This window comes from Podarcis gaigeae (assembly GCF_964106915.1).
Source record: "Podarcis gaigeae genome assembly, chromosome: 2".
NCBI classification, from domain to species: Eukaryota; Metazoa; Chordata; class Lepidosauria; order Squamata; family Lacertidae; genus Podarcis; species Podarcis gaigeae.
Window position 1 is genome coordinate 84,919,653 of NC_139679.1, and position 21,587 is coordinate 84,941,239.

The window sequence follows — 21,587 nt, forward strand, 5'->3', positions numbered from 1 at the left end:
CCTTTCAGCAGAGACTCTGTCCTGGGAAACTCACAGTGCATTAGCATTGCTTTAGAACTTTTAATGTTGTCCCTTTTCTCTACGTTTCTTTCTCTTCCACCTGTGCAGGTTTGCGGGGTGCAGGTAAGGCCTATTGCTGTCTCTTTTCCTCCCCTCACCTGCTTTATAAGGGCTGCTTTGTGTGGCTTCTCCATTCCCTGCTTCCTGCTTGAGACACCGCTGGACCCCACACTTTCCCCATCAGCTGCAAGGGCTGCTGGCACTATCGTCCATGCCTTGCTTGGCCCTGATTTCCTTGTAATCCTGCCTGAACCTTCAGCTTCTTTGCCTTTCACCAGACACTAACCTGCAGAAAATGGCCTGCAATTCCCCCTTTTTATTTCCTCCCACTCCCTCTGCGCTTGTATAACCTGCTTCCGCTTCTGCTTACTGCCTTGATGTTCTCTTAGGAATTATGAGCAATTCCTCAACCATCCCTACCAACCAATGAGCCCTGAAACTGAGAGGTGGAATGCCAGCACAGCCAATGGTGTAGACTGTGCCTGCTTTCCACCTCTCAGTTTCAGTAAATAATAATAATAATAATAATAATAATAATAATAATAATAATAATAATAGTGGTGGTGGTGATGGTGATGGTGGTGATGGTGATGATGATGATGATGGAGCACGTGTTGGCAAAAGCTAGTACGAACATAAGAAATCGGCTTGGTTGTTGCCTGCTGTGTTGGCTTTCTTGCTTTCTGCTAATTATTGTCTTGGCCATGCCACATGTTTTACCAAGTGTGCTCTCAGCAAGGAGATGCAGCCAGTCCTGGCTCACCGGATGAAGATACATAAATACACATGTTCGCAGACCCTCAGTTGCTGCATTCACCCTTCACATTTTTAGGTATATGCCAGTGGAGGCTGGTCCATTGGGCAGATGGGACACTACCCCACCAAACTTTGCCTGCCCTTAGCCTGCCCCCACGTACTTGCCTCCTTACTTACAACTAGTTTAGGGGGTGTCACTGGCTGTCAGCATGCTCCTCCTTAGTCTCAGTTTTGCTCTTGTAGAATTCAGCAAGGTGGAGGATGATAGGGACAAAACCAGAGCAGGCTCCATCTATCATTGGCTGTGGTTCCATGTAGTGTTGCCTCCCTGCTTTCCACCCTATCCCTCCCAATGGGCACCAGCCTCCATCTGTGTCTGCTTAAATGTCTTAGGTGCACATCTCAAAAAGCAGCCCAGGGTGCCACTTTCTAATAAAGAGGAAAAGGAAAGAAAGGCATTGAATTGTGCAATAAGAGGGTTTGGCTGCATGCAGACTTATATTCACGTGCAACATTTTCTACTGTGGAGTAAGTTCAGTTTCTACCCCACCTTATAACACCACATGTACAATCTTTGGATTCTAGTTCTTATGCTTCAGGCAGGCCAATTGCTTTCTTGATATTGTTGTTTAACCTCAAGAGCCTTGCATGATTAACTGCTCAAACCTTTTCCTTGATGCTTCCCCTCAGTTTCTTACAGGTAGTTTTTTACACTGCTCTGTGAAGGGGCTGGGGACTGGCACAAGGGCCAGACATTCATTGCTGTAATTCTGGCTGCTGCTGAAACTCAGGACAGGTTCCCCCAGATCTTGATTCAGGGAAGATGGTTATATATGTTCAAAAACTGGGTGACTTAGGGAGCAGTCCAGTCTTGGCCATACAGCCTGTCGTAATAGCTGGCCCTACAGGCACATGATATCCTAGCCCTTGGAAAGAACTTTCCCAGACCTTCTCCCTGACAGCGTTTAACAAAAAGTGTGGAGGATTGAGCCTAGAATCTTGAGCTAGCAGAATGGGTAGCCGTCCACTGTGGAAGCTTTAGCAACTGCCTGGGGTATCTCAGTTGATTGGACGGTGGACACTCTGTTCAACACAGGAGTTCTCAGCTCAGATATAGAAGCCCATACTTGCTAAAGAGCAGCATTCGTTTGACTCCAGCATTGATTTACGTAATCCTGGCCCTGCCACAACTTCATTTCCCCTCCCCATTTGTAAAGCAGCGAAGATGACAGATTCACCTGCCATGCTTTTGAACTATTAGAGATCACAGCTGTTGTTACTTTGCTGATGTCTTTCCCATTCAGGTCATTGCTGAACACACTTCTAGTGCCACCGGTGAGGATGGCAGATGGTGCAGGTCATGCTGATAATGGTGTCAGTGCTGTTTGTGATATGGAATATAGCATTAAGGGTGTCTTAATGCTCCCACTAGATATCTATATCATTTCTGTATAGATATTGGTAGTGTGGGCCTTCTGGCTTTCTGTGATGCTGGTGACATTCAAGTGTTCTAGAAAGCTGCATGGCTGGGATTGGTGCCACAAATGCTGGGACCTTGCGCTCCAGTGCAGTGTTCTGTGGCTTAAACACAATTTGGGATTGTCACGTTTCTTTGACTTAAAACATGCAAGTTTTTAGCCCTTTGGGTTGCAGAAAAATTGAAAACATGCAGGTGGCGTGTCGGGGCTAAGCCAGGCATTATGTGCAAACATGTGTACTTTGCCCCAAACATACCTCTCCTCCCCACTGAAAAATGGCTTGTGATGTGGAGGAGGTGATGTGGAGCGGAGAAACAGTGGAGGAAAGATGGCGTTTTTCTGCTCCAAATTGTCCATGTAGCCTCTTCCGTCATCTTCCGGTTTTGTCTCTCCAAATTAGACAATTGCCTGTAACCTCTGATCTGGCTGTCACTCAGAATCTAAGAGGAACATAGAAAACTGCTTTGCTCTGAGTCTAGACTTTGGCCTATCTAGCTCAGAGTTTTGTCTGCACTGACAGGCAGCAGCTCTCCAGGATTTCAGACAGGGGAATCTCTCGGCTCTACCTGACAATGCTGGGAATTGAACTTGAAATCCTCTGCATGCAAAGCAGATGTCCTACCACTGAGCTGTTGCCTTTTCCCCAAAGAGGTTTGGCGAGGGATCCCCACCCCCACTTGTCCTGGGTGTGGATCTTTCATGCTTCACTCAGATCCTCAGCTCTTCCTTCCTTCTCCCTATGTTTGTACATGCCTCCTACCCTCTGGAGTCCTCCCCAACTTTCCTTATCAAATGTGTCACTGTCAAAGAAGCATCAGTTCTGCAAACATAATTGATAAAGGAATAAAATCTTGCCCCAATCCAGAGAAACCTAGTCATGCTAAAGTCCCATACAACCAGTTGGTCAAACTTGCTGGATGTCTGTATGAGAACTAACCCAGTTTTTATTTTTTAAAAAAATAAAAAATTGCAATCTTGGTTTGGAGAGCAGTTGTCCCTCCCAGTAGCACTTGACAAATCATTATCATGATTCAAAACTTCCTCCCCTCGTTTGATCAGCTCTGCAGGCGTACAGTGAGAGATGGTTCATTCTCAGGAGTGCACAAGGCAAAAAACAGAAAAGACTGCATTCAGCCAGAGGCTGATAATGAGCTATATTAGCTTGCCCAATGAAATTTTAATTCTACATCAGTTCTGATTTGCTCTAGCTGTGTATTGATCCTTCTTTGTGGAGTCATCTCAAGTGACTCTTACGGTAGTCCAGAAAGTCTTACAAATCAGAAATTGTTTTTGAGCTTGATAAGGGTTTGCACAACATAATATTTACCCCTCTCCTTCAAAAGCTTTTATCTGTCCATTCATGGGGTAACTGAAATATCATGTGATGTGCTAGATACATGGCAGAGAATCTGTGACTGGTGAGTTCTCTCAGGCCTAGCCTGAAAACAGTTAACCCCAGCATTTGGGGGGACTCTCACAAAATTCAAATTTGTGAATGTCAAATCGGGGTGGTGACCTTAGCAAATGCTAATGTAGGGTCTGTGCAGCCTCCTCTGAATCTGTTCCCTCACTGATGCTGGTGTTCTGTGTTGATGGTATTGCCAATGCTTTCTTCAGTGAGCCTGACCTGACATGATGCTGTTGCCCTGACAATCTCTTAGTAGGAGGCAGCAGCAACAGCAGGGAATGTCCTCCTCAGTCACTCATTTCTTAACTTAGGCATTCTTCCTTCTCTAAGGTGCAGCAGTTCGGCGTTGTGATGAGGAAAGAGGCTGGTTGGAACCTGATCTCTTCAACTGCACATCACCTGCCTTTAAGGAGCTCTCAGCATTGGTAACCCTCTCTGTCTGTCTCCTGTCTGGGTGGGCTTTGCTTGGCTCACAGTTTTGGTATTTCTGAGCTGCATAAGCAACACAGTATCTGTGCAAAGCCTACGCTGACTGCCCTAGTATGTCTGCACAGCAGATAATGTGTGTTATGGGCTGCACACATACAGCCTGCTTCAGAATGAATGTTGTCAGCAGTGCATGGCTTCTCTCCCGAGTGTTATGCCTACGTTTATGCTAAAACAGTGGTTTTCAAACTTTCCTGGCCTGTTTTGTGCAATGACTCTGAACTTGTTCCTGCAAAAAGCCTGCACCGAATCTGTTGGTTTGATTCTGCTGACCCACAACAAAGGTGACAGTGCAAGCAGCGGCTGGTACAGCAATAACTTCTGAAGCATAAAGGATGCTGAGGTCTGACTAAATTGAGTAGCCCATCGAGGGCATTCAAAGTGCAAAACCTCCCCTTAGGGCTGAAACTGACTAGGCCATAAACTGTGTGCCATCCAGTCCGATCAATCACCACTCAGTTGAGTTGCCTGGAATTAGAAGAGGCAGCTAATTGAACGTTAGGAAAGCAGAATGAGCAGCTTCTGCCCACCCCATCTCTCTGCAGTGAGGCTCCTCCCTCATAGCCAAATACTTAGATAGATGCTTCTACCACCCTAGCGGGACGCAGGTGGCGCTGTGGGTAAAACCTCAGCTCCTAGGGCTTGCCGATTGCATGGTCGGCGGTTCGAATCCCCGCTCCCGTCTTTCGGTCCCAGCTCCTGCCCACCTAGCAGTTCGAAAGTACTCCTAAGTGCAAGTAGATAAATAGGTACCACTTTATAGCGGGAAGGTAAATGGCGTTTCCGTGTGCTGCACTGGTGCTGGCTCGCCAGAGCAGCTTTGTCACGCTGGCCACGTGACCCAGAAGTGTCTCCGGACAGCGCTGGCCCCCGGCCTCTTAAGTGAGATGGGGGCACAACCCTAGAGTCAGACACGACTGGCCCGTACGGGCAGGGGTACCTTTACCTTTTTTACCACCCTATCAATAAGAGGGAATCTGCTCCCATCATACTGTAGAAACAAATGCCGTTACACATCCTGCTTACATGACATCATATACACCAGACATGGTAAAGAAACTTAGCATAGGTAGTTCTACCTAAGATCCATATGGCTCCTTCATAGAGAAAAGCAGGGTGAGGGTGGGGATAAAGTACAGAAATTTGAGGATAAATGTTGGCAAGTGTTAAGGGTTATATATTATTAAGAGATAGGGATGTGGGTGGCGCTGTGGTCTAAACCACTGAGCCTCTTGGGCTTGCCAATCGGAAGGTCGGTGGTTCGAATCCCCACAACAGGGTGAGCTCCCATTGCTCTATCCCAGCTCCTGCCAACCTAGCAGTTCGAAAGCGCACCAGTGCAAGTAGATAAATAGGTACCACTGTGGTTAGAAGGTAAATGGTGTTTCCATGCGCTCTGGTTTCTGTCACAGTGTTCCATTATGCCAGAAGCAGTTTAGTCATGCTGGCCACTTGACCCAGAAAGCTCTCTGTGGACAAACGCTGGCTCCCTCAGCCTGAAAGTGAGATGAGCGCCACAACCCCATAGTCACCTTTGACTGGACTTAACCGTCCAGGGGTCCTTTACCTTTACCTTTTTTATTGCTTTACCATAAAATCCTCTCTCTTTCTCTCTTTTTCTGAACAAAAAAAATTCCTTCCAGTAGCACCTTAAAGACCAACTAAGTCAGTTCTTGGTATGAGCTTTCGTGTGCATGCACACTTCTTCAGATACACACTCTTTTTCTGCTTCCTTTTCCCCCAGGGGATTAAATATCAGAGCCATCTGTTAACTGGATGTTTCTCTTCTCTCATTCCTTCATTGACACAGTAAATACTAGATTTTGGCCATGGACACAGTGGCAGTTTCACCTCTAGCTAGTTCTGTTTCACAGTTTCCAGTGGTCCCTAATCCCCACCACTTCATCAGCAACATAAGAACCCCCATTCCTCTCCATGTGATTTGCACCTCTTTAAAAACAGGAGCTATGTTTCAGTTCCTAGAGGCACTGCATGGTCCCCCCCACACCCACACACACACCTCCCTTGTTTTCTGTGTTGGTAGCTGGAAGGTCTGGAAAGGAACGAGACGGAACTGAACACCATAGAAGCCAAGAAGCTGGCCCACCAACTGCGGGCAGTGACCGATCAGATGGAGCGCTACTTTGGCAATGACGTTCACATCACCTATCGCCTTTTGTCCCACTTGATGGCGTTTGAGAGCAGGCAGCATGGCTTTGGCCTGACAGCCACCCAGGATGCCCACTTCAATGAGGTGAGGGGACTTTTTCTGGTTACTGAGCATGCTGGGAACATGGATGAGGGGGATTTAGGCCGCAAGGAAGCTGCTCTTCCATCCTACTGGCAGGTAGAATCCTCAAGGAAGTGGGTGGCAGGGGGAGTCGCTGGGCTTAGATGCTTTTCTCTATGAAGCTGATCACAGAAGATGCTGCCAAAGAAACACAAAACATAACAGGACGTTTCCTACCTGCTACGCTCATGCTACAGGGCTTGCTTATTTATTTACTTACTCTATCTCTAGATTGGGCAGCTTACAATAAAAATGATTTAAGATATTTCAAACGTCTTGAGCAAAGATGGCTTAGCTGTAGGTAAGGATATAGGGGGAGCAATTTGACTCAGTTTGCATTTCAAGGGGAATATACCTAATCAGCGCTTTTCAAAACAATACGCAAACTGAAATTCGTGCTAGTGTGAATTTTGCAGTGCAGTAACGCCAGCCAAGTGAGGTGTACACAACTGCATATACTAGGATGGAGTTACACTGGACTTACCCGTTCTGCTTCATTGGTTATACTACAGTGCTTCCTCAATGTTATCACATTATGCTATTGCCTTCGATACCCTTGACCATGGTGCCCTCCTGCGTCAACTTCTGGGGTAGGTATCTGAGTACTACAGTGGTTCCTCTTCCACCAGCATGTTCAAGACCAGGGGGTAACTCTGGGGAATGCCCTTTGTACCCGCAGCACAGAGGTTCCAGAGGGCACCATTTTGTCCCCAATGTTATTTAGCATCTATATGAAGCCATTGGGGGTGGTCATTAGGAGTTTTGGAGCAAAGTGCCAAGTTTCCACAAGTGCTCTTTTTCTTTCTTTTCACTGTGTGCACCTTATCTGCAAGCATTTTCTCACGGCAGCAATGTTTCTTTCAAACAACCATTTCAATGGGATAACTTGTGAATCTAGAGGCCCTTTATTTCTTCTCACCTGTTTCGTTTTATCCAAACCCCCCTTTCCCTTGTGCTGTTTTATTTATTTGCACGACTGCCACATGAGAAAATAATCTTATTTTCTTCACAACCTTTCCCACATTTCCTATTGCCCTTTCTACACATACTTTTAATTGGTTCCTGTGTGGTATACCCATCTGCTCACAGGCTTATAGGAAAATACTCTGATCAGAAGCATTTGCTCTTCAAATATCCAGCCACCCCTCCTCTGCCCCCTCTTTACCCGGGTCTTCCCTCCACCCCAAATCCACCTTATACAACACTTGTATAATTCTGAAATAAAGCCTCTTGCACCTACTGTCTGCAGTTTCCAAAAGCCTCAAAACAAGTAGCCTCTAATAGATTCTTGAGGCAGGTGTCTAGACAAGAAGAAGTGCCTGATTTGAAAAGGCAGCTTGTTACCTTTCTTCTGTGATTAGCCTCCCACCTAAAAGATCCATGTACCCATTTAGTTTAAGACTAAGATGCCTGAGACCATCCTCATTAAAAATATGTGCTCAGCCACCGAGATACAGCCTTTCCCCATCTGGTCAGCACCTGGATGGGAGATTGCCTGGGAACCAATGTATGCTCCCCTGGGCTCCATCGTGGAAGAAAGGTGGGCTACAAATGAAATAAATGATTTTAAAGCCAAATAGTTCTGGAAACTGCAGCCTTCTAAAAGACAGTGGGGTTGTGTCCCACGCGAGTCCTATTCAGAGCAGATCTACTGAAATTAATAGACATGACTTGCTTAGGATCATTAATTTCTTTGTGTCTACTCTAAGTAGAACTGAGTTGGATGCAGCCCATTGTACGAGGAGGATTTTTACGTCCTCTGATGTTCCACCTTTGATCTCTGCCCTGTAGAACCTGCTGCGGGCCGGCAGCTCAGTGCTGGCCTTAGATAACCAAGAGCACTGGGAAGCATTGTTGCAGAACGACCACAGCAGCGCAGGACTGATGGAACAGCTGAGAGAGTACACGGGCACACTGGCCAGCAACATGAAACTCACCTACCTCAACCCTGTTGGCGTGGTGACCCCCAATATTGGTAAGTAGAAGCACTGCGTGAGGGGGCGTTGCTGGAAGACCGCAAGCAGCTCACTGACCACCCTGAAGGTCTGTATGATCTGCACCATCATCTGTGAACTCTTGGCTTGCAGGCAGCCATGGGCTTGCTGAGGATGTGTTGGGTTTCTGGGGTAGAAGCTGGAGTAGCACAGGCTCAATCGTGGGGGCAAGGCAGCACGGGGGGAGAGGACTGCTAGAATGCCACACCAGTGGGAGGTCAGGTGTGAATGCATTTCTTGGCCTGCCTTACACTGTTCCTTTTAAGTTTTGTGGGCAAGTGTTGGCAAGCCATTGGCTTCGTCCCATGTAGGTGCTTCACGCCTCATGCATGCAGAAGTAATACAAGTATGTTTTCTGCAGTTGGGCAGGAAACCTCCCAAAGCAGGCCTTCTCTTACAAACAGATGCCTATGACTACATTGCCCGTGCACATCTATTTACTAGAAACCACTGTGGAAAGTAGCTCTGAGAGCATCAAACATGCTCCACCAGTAAACATAAGCCAGCATATTTGTGCCTTACTTGATCCTTATGCATGATTTTCCATTGAAGCTGGAAGCATCTCTCTGGCCAAGGGGCCCTTTTCATTTCTCATCATTCACTCAGGTAGGCCAACTCATACCTCATATCTGCTCCTCTCTCTCTCTCTCTCTCTCTCTCTCTCTCTCTCTCCCCCTCCATGCAGTGCTCAGCATTGACCGCATGGAGAACCACACCCACTTCAGGAGGCGTTACCCCCGATATCACAGCACCCTCTTCCGTGGCCAGGTCATGTGGGACCCACACACCCACGTCGTGCTTCCCCTCTCAGTCCTTACACCCCACAAAGTGGAAGGTAAGTGACTGAGCTCCACCAGGCCCAGACCAAGGTAACCAAGAACCCAAGAAGTGATTGCCTCCTTCCCAGCATGCTTCATTCAGGTTGCACTGGGCACCCATTTATGTTCCTTTGGGCAGTGCTGTGAGGAAAGAGCAAAGTGCACACGGATGTCTCATGGCTGGAACCCCCTCGGAGAGCTTCCCGTTCTTCTTTTGGAGCCTTGGAGAAGGACTGTTTAATTTACTTGAAGCATTGTTAGAAGTTTGTGATCAGTTGGCTTTGTAACAGAAGAAGCCCTTTGCTTCTCATGAGATAAAGGTCCAGGAGATGTTTCTGGTGGGAAGCAGCACCTTCTGAGCAACAAAAAGACAGCTCTCCTTTGGGACAGGGGCAAACCTTTAGCCCATGGGCTTATCTTGGCCCACCAGGGATTCGAGTTTGGCCCATGTTGCTGTTTTTGTGAAACCACACCTTGTTAATCAGATTATCTCCGCTCAATGGGTGGATGATATTGGCAGATGGAAGGGGTTGATGGTCAATGCCTGAAGAAAGCAGACTTGAACCCTCTGCCCATCAGGTGATTGGTTGGGGGGTTTCAATGCTGCTTGGTCACTATCACCCCGTGCCTACCCTGCTGGTTGACTTTGACAAGTGGTCAGGACCACCCACTAGTCAATCACTTGGTGTCACTATGATGTCAGATGATTGACAGGTGTGTGATCTCGCCCATCTGTCAAGAATTCACTCCTGGGGTTAGAGGGAGATAAATATCTGGCCTGCTGAGCCAAATAGGTTCCATACCCCTGTGTTGAAGAGGGAAGGATTTCCTTCTGCTTCAAAGGATTGGCCTGTTGGGCTCAATGGACTCAGCTCAGTCAAAGTATAAGAACTTGAGAGATGATACCACTACAATGCTAGGCACCTCTCTCCTCTTCTGTCCTGCCTCAAAACGGTGCACAGCAGAAATACCATTGGTTCCTTCCTGTTCTGCCTTCCCAGCTCCAGCTCCCAGCACAGCAGCACTGACACTGGTAAACAGTGAAACCAATGACACTGTGGAAACCTCCCCTCCCAAGCACTTCCTGCCAGAACCTGAGCCTGCTGTAACCATCCTCATCCTCATAATTTACCGTACTCTAGGAGGACTTCTTCCTGCCCGCTACCAGGTGGATCGGCGCAATCTCAGGTACCACTCATTGCTTACTCCTCTTCTGGGCTCTTTGCTACCATCTCAAGTCCTACGACTCCGACTTGAATGGACCATAAACAGTTTGTCGAGGATTGGTCAGCAATAGCCCACTCTCCCATTGCATGGACCAGTCTGGGCGCAGTGGTGTTGCCAGGTGGCATCAAGTAACAAGCTGCCTTTGTTCTTTGCAGGCTGCCCAAAAACCCTGTTATGAACTCCCCCATAGTGAGCGTGTCTGTCTTCAGCAACCACACTTTCCTCCAGAGCACTTTGGCAACCCCGTTAGTGCTAGAATTCCGCCTGCTGGAGACAGCCAACCGCAGCAAGCCCCTCTGTGTCCAGTGGAATCACTCCAGCCAGTAAGTTGCTTTGCTGCCTCTTTCCCAGGGAGCCATCCTTCACTTCCTTTTTTACTTTGAGGCCCTATTCATTTGAAATGCTTCTAAGCCACCCTTTGCCCAATGGATTCCATGATGGGCATAAAAATTATTCAAAGCATAAATACAATTAGCGGTCTTCAAGTAAATAATTGTGCATGTGGAACAACTTCTGTTTTCACAGTTAGGTGTTCCTCCCCCTGCACATACCCTGCGCCATCCCCAAATCTGCTCCAGAACATTGGGGGGAACCCTAGAACAGATTTAGGGTGTGTGTGCAGGGAAGAGGTGGGGGTAGATTCCATGGCACAAAAAGAGATCCTTGCATTGATGGACTGTTCACCTCAATGCCACGCAGAATTCCATTCACAGGCACCCTCCATAGTAACTTAAAGATATAGGGTGATAGCTATTGTTAGTTATACTCAGAGAAAATGCATTAAAATCAATGGACCTGAGTCTGACCCGAAAAGGTCAATAATTCAAGCATAATTCATAGATCCTTAGTGAGTATCCTCATGCCTGCCTATAAAAGAAAATGTCACCTTGAAGACTCTTTCCTTTGAGGCCTCTCTTTTGGATTTCTTTGTGACTGCAGGATTGAGCCCACTGGCTTCTGGACAGCACGGGACTGTGATCTTGTTTATCGAAACGCCACACACGTTCGCTGCCATTGCTCCCAGTTTGGCACTTTTGGGGTCCTGATGGACAGCTCCCACCGAGAGGTAATTCTGATGACAAGGTCACAGCAAGACCTAGAAAGTGATAAGTGAGATGTGATCAGAGAGGCCAGGGGTAAAAAGCAAAACAGTGGGCCTTGGTATCACTAAAGACCAAACTAGATGTGTCAGAGACAGCCATGTTTGTTTGCTCATGTGCACTGTATAAAGCAGGGAATGAGTGGGAGGTCTAATGTCCAGGAGTGGCTGGCAAGGAAACACCATGGAGCCACAAGAGTGTTGTTGGCATTTAGTAAACCATGGTTAATAAACCATGGCTTGGTGTTAACATGCCCATCAGGTTACTGTGTGCTTCCTTCTCTGACTTTCTCCTTTTGCCTTTGGTTTCTCCTTGCAGCAACTGGAAGGTGACCTGGAGACTTTGGCCATTGTGACCTATTCCTTGGTGTCCCTCTCCCTTCTGTTCTTGCTGCTGGCCTTCTCCTTCCTGATATGCCTGAAAGGTCTCAGGTCCAACACGCGGGGAATCCACTGCAACATCTCGGTCACCCTCTTCTTCTCCGAGCTGCTCTTTCTCTTGGGCATCAACCGCACTGAAAACCAGGTGAGAGGAGGAGGAGCAAGAGGCAAGTCCTAGGTTCAGCATGTTTGGAGGCTTAGAGCTATGTGTGCCACACGGTCTGCACCCCCCAACTAAGACTGCTGCTCTTAGTCTAGGACACTGTCCCAGTGCCAGTACTGAAATAAGATTCAGCTGCCAAACCTGTCAGCTCCTGCACATGGAATTTTGGAGGAGGCATCTTGTGCTTTGCCTTAGGCCACAGAATGTCTTGGGCTCCTGAAGCAATAAAGGGAAATGTTGTAAAATATTAGTTTCAGATAAGGAGCAAGCTACTCGTGCTGTTTTAGAGGAAGTCTTTGAACTGTGGTGCTCTTGCTTGTTTCAGTTCTTCTGCACTGTGATTGCCATCTTGCTCCACTACTTCTTCCTCTCGACTTTTGCGTGGCTTTTTGTGCAAGGCCTCCACATCTACCGCATGCAGACGGAGGCCCGCAACATCAACTATGGAGCGATGAGGTTCTACTACGCCATTGGCTGGGGCGTCCCTGCCATCATCACTGGTAAGTGCAGATGTGTTTAGGAAGTGAGGGTTTCCTTTTTCCCCCTCTCTCTCTGCCTCTAGAAAGAAATGTATCCTGGCAATTGACATGCAGAATGTGCTTAGTTTGGAACAAACCTACAGTAGCGCTTCAAACTGTGCCTTTTCTGCAATGCCATGTGACCAAGACGTTATGCATAAGCTGGAGGCATTGCAGTGTGGATCGCCCCAGTTCCCACAGCCGTTGCTCAGCTGAAATGCTGCGGGGTAACTGCTTGTGTCAGTCATAAGCCTATGTCTCTGGGGAGCCAAGACTTCAGGTCTTCTTTTGTGTGGCTAGTCAGCAGCAAGACTCACAGATCAGAGGCTCTCAAACTTTGTCATAGAAATGAGCCTCCTGGGGTATAAAAGCCTTTTCAAAAGCAAGACCACTGGAGAGTTCTGTTTGTAGCATTCCTGCTCATGATTGCATCAGAAGCTGAGTAGATCAAAGGAGAACAGAGGAAGCAGGTTTACATTGACCTACAAGGATGTGGAAAGTATATTGACTAGGAATGTAGAACATAATACATTGTTCGGCTGACCTTCTTCCTTCCTTTTGGACAGGATTATCTGTTGGCTTAGATCCAGAGGGCTTTGGGAATCCAGATTTCTGCTGGATTTCCATCCATGATAAACTGATCTGGAGTTTTGCAGGGCCCATTGCTGTTGTCATTGTGGTAAGCACTTCTCACATTTCTTCAGTCTCTTTGCCAGGATGCTGTAGCCTTTCCATTTCCTCGTTCAGCATATTTGGTCCCCATTCTGCTGTACCTTTGCTTCCTTTTCCTGTCATTAATGTTTAGTGTTGCACTTATTTTCCCTCTCTCTCCTTTCCCTCCCCCCCCCCCCCAGTTTGGCCCTTCATTCTTATTTTATCATTTCTGTCCAGTCTCTAGAAATATGTGACATAATACAAGTGAATAAAATAATGCACAGCATGGAGAAAGTGGACAAAGAAAAGTTCTCTCTCTCTTAGAAGACTAGAACTTGCGAACATTCAATAAAGCTGAATGTTGGATGATTCAGGACAGACAAAAGAAAGTAGTTCTTCCCAGAGTGCATAGTTAAAGCATGGAATTGGCTCTCGCAGGAGGCAGTAATGGCTACCAACTTGGATGGCTTTAAAAGAGGATTAGACAGATTCATGGAGGATAAGGCTATCATTGGTACCAGCTGTTGCTCCAGTGTAAGAGGCAATATGCTTCTGCATTCCAGTTGCTGGAAACCTCAGGAGAGGAGAGTGCTCTGGCGCTCAAGTCCTTCTTGCAAGTTTCTTGTGGGCATCTGTTTGGGGATGCTGGACACAGATGGGCTCCTGGCCTGATCCAGCTCAACTTTCATGTACTTTTCCACACTTTATGACTCTGGGGGCTTGTGAGCCTTTAAGCATTGTGACCCCATCCTTGGCGATCTTCTCATCTTTTGCCCTGTCCCATGAATCGGAAGAGGAGACGGAAGAGGGGAGACAAAGCTTTTCTTTTGCAGAGTCCAGTGAAGCCAGCTGTGCAATGCACACCAAATACAGCATCTCAAAGACAGTGTGGGCAGTGTTGACAAGCAAGAGCATGAAAGTGAGGAAGGGTGGGATATAGACAATAAATATAAAACAAAACAGAGTTTTCCACTTGAGTGCTTGTTCCTAACTAGCCAGTCTGCTTCCAGATGAACGGGGTGATGTTTCTGCTGGTTGCAAAGATGCTGTGCTCACCAGGCCAGAAGGAAGCCAAGAAGAAATCGGTTCTGTGAGTATTAACTTATCACAATGATCTGCTCAGACAGAAACATGCTCTATAGTGCCTGAGCATCACTTTTCCATTCCCCGTAAGTGTCCTTCCACTTTTCTGTCAACTCTGCCTTGAGATGCTCTCCTTCTAAATGTCATCTAAATTGTCTGCCTCCTCCACAACTGAAATTGCTTGAGGCAGAAGTGGTGAGTTTTGTCAGTACTCAGCTAGTATTGGCTGCTGCCACTTGTTTTGTGACTTAGGGAAACACCCTGCGCCCTCAGCAGTAAAGAGTTGCCCTCTTGGGAGCCTGTTCCCAGAGCATTTTATGGGTGTGGCTGGATTGTGTAGAAATGGGTTTGTGACCCTCCTTAGTGTCTCTTGCCCTGCAGCTCAACCACAGATTCTAACCTCTGTGTCTGTCCTTCTGGATGGCTCTTTCTCTCCGTCTCTCTCTATCTCTCTCCAGTATGACGCTGCGAAGCTCCTTCGTTCTGCTTCTAGTTATTAGCACTGCTTGGCTCTTTGGCCTCTTGGCTGTCAACAACAGTGTCCTGGCTTTCCACTACCTCTACACTGTCCTCTGCAGCCTTCAGGTAACTCTCTGCACTAGGATAAGGATGGTCAGGCAGGAATCAGGATATGGTGGAGCAGACAAAGGCTTCTGGTGGGAGCAATCCTTCAGAACATAACTAATTCTCACCATTTCCCCCAAATGAACCACATGTGGTTTGGGAGTCATAAGTCTACACCTTCTTCACTCACAGAACTGGTTGCAAATTTCTCTGGATCAAGTCACACGCGCCAATCTGGTGTGTTTGCTCCATTACATTACGTTTGAGGGTGTGCAGATCTAAATAAATTGCAAACACAACTGGCACATTTGCTGTAAATTGCACATGCTTTGTAAGTGTCGATCTATCAGCCAGCAACTGTGTGGTGATTAACATACCAAGCAATGCATGATGGCAGCCCTTCCAGTCCAGAAGCAAGACATTTCGTGTTTTAATATGAACCTACCTAATTCACTTTTTCCAAAACAATGCATGTTTCCAAATTTTGCCATGGATTTCTCCAGCTAAAATAAATGGTACAAAATGCATGTGAGGAATTTCCCTTAAAACACATTGCAAACTGAAAATGCGGCAAACTGAATTTAAGACTGGGGGGAATGCAAAATTGACCAGATTTGCACATCCCTATTTTCAAGTACATACATTAAAACTTTTACAGAAGGCATTTGCATGAAAAAAAAATTAAATAGGAAGCAAGGAATTATGGTAATGAGTGAAACATATAGAGGGGGAGCAGAAATTAGTCTACCACCACCCTAGAATTCACTTGCTACGATTCTTGCGAAATATTACTTAAAGGCAAATTAAATATCATGCGACTTTGCAGACATTTTGAGATATTCGGTGGTGGCTGTACATATGCTTATTTCAGTACTTCTGATTTGCTGTAGTCTTGTTAGATCTCTATACTCACAGAGCTTCCTGTAGTTTATGTGTAGATTCATATTTGCCTGCTTCTATGTAGAGTTTTCCTATCCTTGAGCTCACATAGAGACTAATTGCTCCCTCTAGCGGAAAGCTAATGCAGTCATTCTGGTAATTAGATCATTAACACTCAGCATTTATGTAGTAGTGGTTTTGTGCATGTTCCATAACAAGGAGGAAGAATTTGGATTGCCATATGCCATGCAGGACAGGACAAGTGGATGGTGCGCACCCCACTTTCCTGGTCCATCTTCGGTGACTCATAAATGGCATTTGCGGCTCAGATTCAGTAACTGCACATTGGCCAGTGGCAGAGCATATGTGCTCCATACAGAAGATTCCTCTTCAGCCCCCGGCATCTCCAGGTATAGCTGCCTGAAATCTGGAGAGCTGCTTCTAGTCCGAATACCAATGGCCTGACACAGCATAACACCAATTTCTAAGTTTCAGATTCACAGCCCCTCTTCCCTATCACCCCACAGGGCTTGGCAGTACTGATTCTGTTCTGTGTGCTGAACAAGGAGGTACAGGAAGCCTGGAAACTAGCCTGCCTTGGCAAGAAGGGTCAGGGCGAGGAATCCACCAGAAGCGGTCAGGTGGGAGCTGCGTTTGATCTTACTCGTTGGGTTAAGGGAGATGGGAGGATAACCTGGTCCATCCAAAGCCCAGGATACTGTCCTCTCCCAAAAGAGACCTTAACACTTTGATCAAAAAGTGCAGGAGGACTGCCTTGTAGTCACCTGGCCTACCCCAGGTGTGCATCCTTGAAGGGGTTCAGGCCTTCTTCCTACTGCCCTCGTTACTTCTAAAGGAAATAGTCCTTTTAGTCTATCTGGGGCAGGGGGAGCCTTTTTCCAGCCTGAGGGTCAAATCCAGAACTGAACCACTCTTGGGCAGGCCAGTTTTGACAGGTGGGCATGGAAGCTCTCCCTAGAGAGGCTACTCTGTGGTGTGTGTTTCCCTCCCACTCCAGGGTCCCAACGCCTACAACAACACGGCGCTCTTTGAAGAGAGTGGCCTCATCCGTATCACCCTGGGAGCCTCCACCATCTCTTCTGTCAGCAGTGTGCGCTCAGCTCGGACCCATTCCAGCCAGCGGGGATACCTCAGGTGAGCAGCAGCAGCAAGGATGAGTCTCTGTGCTGCCCACCCCCAGCACCACTTGAGAACATACAGCTATAGGCACTTGCATGCTGAGAAGGGTAGCCTTTCTGCTGGAGACCAAAGCAGCCCCTGGGACTTAATTGCGGTTCCTCTGTTTGCGAGGCTGGGTATGAAAGCAAATGGAATTGCAATGCAGATCGGAATGGTTCTTTCCCTCTCATCCCTCAAAATGACACCCCTCACCTCCACATTTCTCTCTTGATGCAGGACAGAGGTAATAATAATAATAATAATAATAATAATAATAATAATAATTTTTAAAGCCAGCAACAAAGCTCATGGACTATACTTTTACTATGGGCCGGATTCAACTAATCCCTGCATTGCAGGGGGTTGGACCTCAGGGTCTCTTCCCAACTCTACAGTTCTATGATTCTTAATCAGTTCTGCTAGCAGAAGCTAGTGCAAGGAATCCCACTAGCCCAATGGTGCTTTCCCCAATTTTCCTCCCTACTACACAAGGATATGCTCTGAAGCATTGAGAGAACTCCCAGAACAACACGTGGGATGAGGAGAAGGGAGATCGTTCCATCAGCCATGTGGAAATGCTTGCATTGACAGAACAATCTCCTTAGCGCTATGTTGAATTCCACCCTATGATAGGTGTTCATGGACTAGGCCTGTCTAACAAACCTTTTTACCACTGTGCACTTCCCAACATTGATTTCTGACCTCTCACTTGAAGAGACAGGCGAGAGTTCTGAGTATTTCTCTCTTACGAGTTTCAGAGAGAACATGATGGCGCATCAAGGCTCTGCTCTGGATAACAACTTGCTCAACCATGCTGGTCCAACAGACCTTGACATAGCAATGTTTCATCGTGACGCAGGGCCAGGTAAGGCCAAAATCCAGGAGGCGTGCTTCTGATGGGGAAGTCTGCGGCTGTGAAAGGTGAAGGGGTGTCTCCAGATCCCAAATTAAAAAGAAATCTTCCAATGCTGTATGCCATCTTGACACATCTTTATATATACTGAGCACTGACCAAGCAACAAGGGCAAGTGACTAAGTGAGCAGACTTTTCTAGGGAAGGGAAGAAGTAGCAAGTTCCCTTCCATCCAGGGTTTTTCCTAAGCAATCTGAGACTGCGCCTGTGCAAAACTAACTTCTCTTATCTTTTCATGCCTCTTCTAGTTCTGGGTGACCAGTGGGTGGGATCTTGTCACAGCAGGAGGGGGAGACACTTGTGGTTCTTCACCAGCCTGACTCATCTCTGCCTCTTAGCTTCTCTCTTCTCCTGCTTCAGCTTCTGCCTCTGATCCTGGACTGCTGTCTGACACAGACTCTCCCAGCTCATATAGTCCTGTTGCTCCTTCAGCTTCCGACACCTCCTCCTCCCAGTCTTCTCCCTCTGACCACTCATCATTGTCCCACCACCACTCCCTGGGCTCTGAGCCTTCTTCCCTTTGGGGTTCCTCAGCTGGTTATTCCCATAATTCCTTTGCATCCAACCAGTCCATGACAGTGGCACCAAAACATTTGGGAACCACCATTGTAACATTTTGTCCTTTAGAGGCTGTGAACCAGTGACATGGTATGTGCTGTGAACCAGTGACATCGTTCCAGTCTGGCAGAGTTCATAACTTCAGCTTGCTCAGGAGAGGGCAGCTTATGTACTGGAAAGCTATTAGCCATCACTTGAAAAGCTGTTCCCTCAACCCCACCTTCTTTACATGTGTTACATATCTCCCCGCAGATCAAGACTCTGACTCGGACAGCGACCTCTCTCTTGACGAAGAGCGCAGCCTCTCGATTCCATCATCAGAGAGTGAGGAAAACGTGCATCTCCGCGGCAGGTTCCAGCGTCAGTTCAAAAGGGCAGCACACAGCGAGAGGCTCCTCACCAACCCTTCCAACACCACACCCAAAGGCAAGTGCCACTGGGCAGAGAAACACCTTGACTCTCAGGCCAAGCTGGGCAACAAGCTCTGAGCTATGCACTGTGTAACATGTCAGGGCCCATTACAAAACATGGAACGCACATCTTAAGATGGGATTGTAAATCTTGTGGTCTCTTGGACTCCATTTCCCATAATACACAGCCCACATGGCCCAGTGGTCAAGGATTTGCCTGTGGGCAGCTCCTCTTAAAATTAAGGAGCCTGCATTTCACTGCGAAGAAGAAAAATAATTGTGCATGTGAATTAAACTAAATACTTAATTGCTGTCTTAGTCTTCTTGCATGATCTCTTCCAACTCATGCAGGCACTCTGAGATCTCTGCAAACATCCCAAAGGGATGTACCTTCAGTACAGGTGTCGCCCAGGCACTTGTTATTTCTCTGCCCCCGGAGCTGCGCAGCATGCAGTGGATGCTACACAGTGGGGAGTTGGCAATGTGACACATCCCTAGTAGTTTTGCACCATCCACTGCAAAGGATGAAAAACGTAACCAATTCTTCCTCACAGCACGTAGTCAAAAACCCTGGCGAATTCTCTCATTAATCTGCTGAGATGCACTTTGTGCGCCTTGTAATATACCAGCCATGTCCTCCCTCTAGATGTAGATGGCAATGACCTGATGTCCTATTGGCCAGCGCTGGGCGAATGCGAAGTTCACCCCTGCTCCCTCCAGAAATGGGGCTCTGAGCGGAAACTTGGGTTCGATGCCAGTAAGGACGCTGCCAACAACAACCAGCCGGACCTGGCCTTGACCAGTGGCGATGAGAACTCCCTCACCCAGACCCAGAGGCAGCGGAAAGGTAAGAGAAACAGAACTGCAGCCAGTGTGCTGTAGTGGCAAGCAGGGCCAATGTGGGAGAGCCATGTGGCCCAGGCCTCAAGCTCAAAGGCGGCTTCCCATTCAGATGCTTGTTGATTTTTTTGACTTTTTATAAGCATCACAGCTGCTTTTATGAGTAGTGGATCAAATTGTGCCACACTCACTCAGATTAGAGCTGTTATTATGAAATCCGCCCCCCCCCCCCCCCCGCGATTGTTTCATTGTCTTTTATTATTATGCTATGTCAGTTATGTTTTTAATGTTGTACACCGCCCTGGGATCTTCGGATAAAGGGTGGTATATAAATTGAAATTTAATTCATCATCATCATCTGTGAAATTCCACAAAAGCATGATTTCCTTCAGTAATGAGTGCATTTGCACAGAAATATGAGTTTGTTAAAGCTATTCAGATTATGTCTCACTCCTTTTTCTTTTATTTCTTTTATCCAGGGGGGCAGCACCTTGTTTTGTTTTCATGTGCCATAATTTTATTGTCACTGCCTTTATTATGGCTCAGAAGCTCAGAAGGAAGTGAGCGAGGCCTACATGGGCCTCTAAGATGGCCTAGTGGCAAATCCCCACTCATCCATGATGCTTGCTGGGTAGCTTGGGGTCCAGGGAAAGTCAGGGGCATAGTGTAGTGTTAGAACACATGCTTTGAATGAGAAAGATCCCTGGCATCTCCAGGGAAATGGCTGGGGGAAACTCCTGTCTCAAACAGGTAGAGCTACTACCAGTCAGTATAGGAGGGGATCCTGAGATAAATGGGCCAATGTTCTGACTTGGTATAAACAAACCCCTGTGTTGCAATACGGAATAATCTGCTCAAATACAACCGTAACACGTGGCTAATAAATTTAGAAAATGTATTATTATCAGTGGTTAGTATGTCATCCACTGACCTTCCTTATTTTTCACGTAAGAGGATTTATATACTGCTTAATGATCAAAGCCACAAAGCAGTTTACATAAAATATACATTTGAAATACCAGCAAACACAATATGTTAAAAACAAGATGGCCTAGATTTTAAATAAAATAGCCAATTTAAAAATATACCTAATGAAATACAATTGCATGTTATAACACATCCAAATGAACACGTCTGGGGTAGCATTAAAAAAGGGTTTTGGCATATGCCAAAAATACAGAAAAGGTGCCTCCGTGGACAGGGATTTCCAGAGTGTAGGTTCTGTCATAATGAAGGATAGAATCCTTCCAACATTGTGTATCATTTGTTAATAATAATATAATAATAATATAATCATTTGTTAAATGCTAATTCCACAGACTGAAGCAGTTGAGTGGACATATAAGACCTATTGCAGGTCCTGTAAGATCTATTGCAGTCGTTAAGAGTTGTCAACAGGCTCATCACAGCTATCTGCCAATCACCCATTCCCACCACCCTTCTGAGTAATACCCCTCCCCACCTTCTCACTATATAGAAGGGTCTGGTAACTTCTGTTTCAGTGTATCTGAAGAAGTGTGCATGCACACGAAAGCTCATACCAAGAACTAACTTAGTTGGTCTTTAAGGTGCTACTGGAAGGAATTTTTTTTGTTTTGACTATGGCAGACCAACACGGCTACCTATCTGTAAAAGGATAAGGTGATTCTTCAAGTAAGCAGAAACAGCAGGAAGAGGCCATAAAGAGAGACACCGGAGGAGGGATATTGACAGAGAAGAGTAAATGCAGGATAAGGAAGCTTTCTCCTATCAATAGAAATACAAAAGTGACCTGCTGTTAGGAAATAGGATAGAGTAAGATGACTACAGATAGGATGGGCATTGCCAAT

General features: G+C 46.7%; 1 protein-coding gene across 1 annotated transcript in view; it reads left to right on the forward strand.

The window, feature by feature from the left end:
- The window catches only part of CELSR3 (cadherin EGF LAG seven-pass G-type receptor 3), a 91,606-nt gene that overhangs the window by 62,714 nt on the left and 7,305 nt on the right, over positions 1-21,587 (forward strand). Inside the window, exons 17-34 of the mRNA XM_083727099.1 lie at positions 109-123; positions 4,033-4,127; positions 6,233-6,442; positions 8,270-8,453; positions 9,158-9,307; positions 10,292-10,478; positions 10,673-10,840; positions 11,457-11,583; positions 11,936-12,142; positions 12,486-12,660; positions 13,245-13,357; positions 14,343-14,422; positions 14,874-15,000; positions 16,386-16,499; positions 16,877-17,013; positions 17,796-17,902; positions 18,761-18,934; positions 19,565-19,765. Of these exons, the coding sequence (XP_083583225.1) occupies positions 109-123; positions 4,033-4,127; positions 6,233-6,442; positions 8,270-8,453; positions 9,158-9,307; positions 10,292-10,478; positions 10,673-10,840; positions 11,457-11,583; positions 11,936-12,142; positions 12,486-12,660; positions 13,245-13,357; positions 14,343-14,422; positions 14,874-15,000; positions 16,386-16,499; positions 16,877-17,013; positions 17,796-17,902; positions 18,761-18,934; positions 19,565-19,765 (2,571 nt within the window). The remainder of the gene's footprint in view (positions 1-108; positions 124-4,032; positions 4,128-6,232; positions 6,443-8,269; positions 8,454-9,157; positions 9,308-10,291; positions 10,479-10,672; positions 10,841-11,456; positions 11,584-11,935; positions 12,143-12,485; positions 12,661-13,244; positions 13,358-14,342; positions 14,423-14,873; positions 15,001-16,385; positions 16,500-16,876; positions 17,014-17,795; positions 17,903-18,760; positions 18,935-19,564; positions 19,766-21,587) is intronic.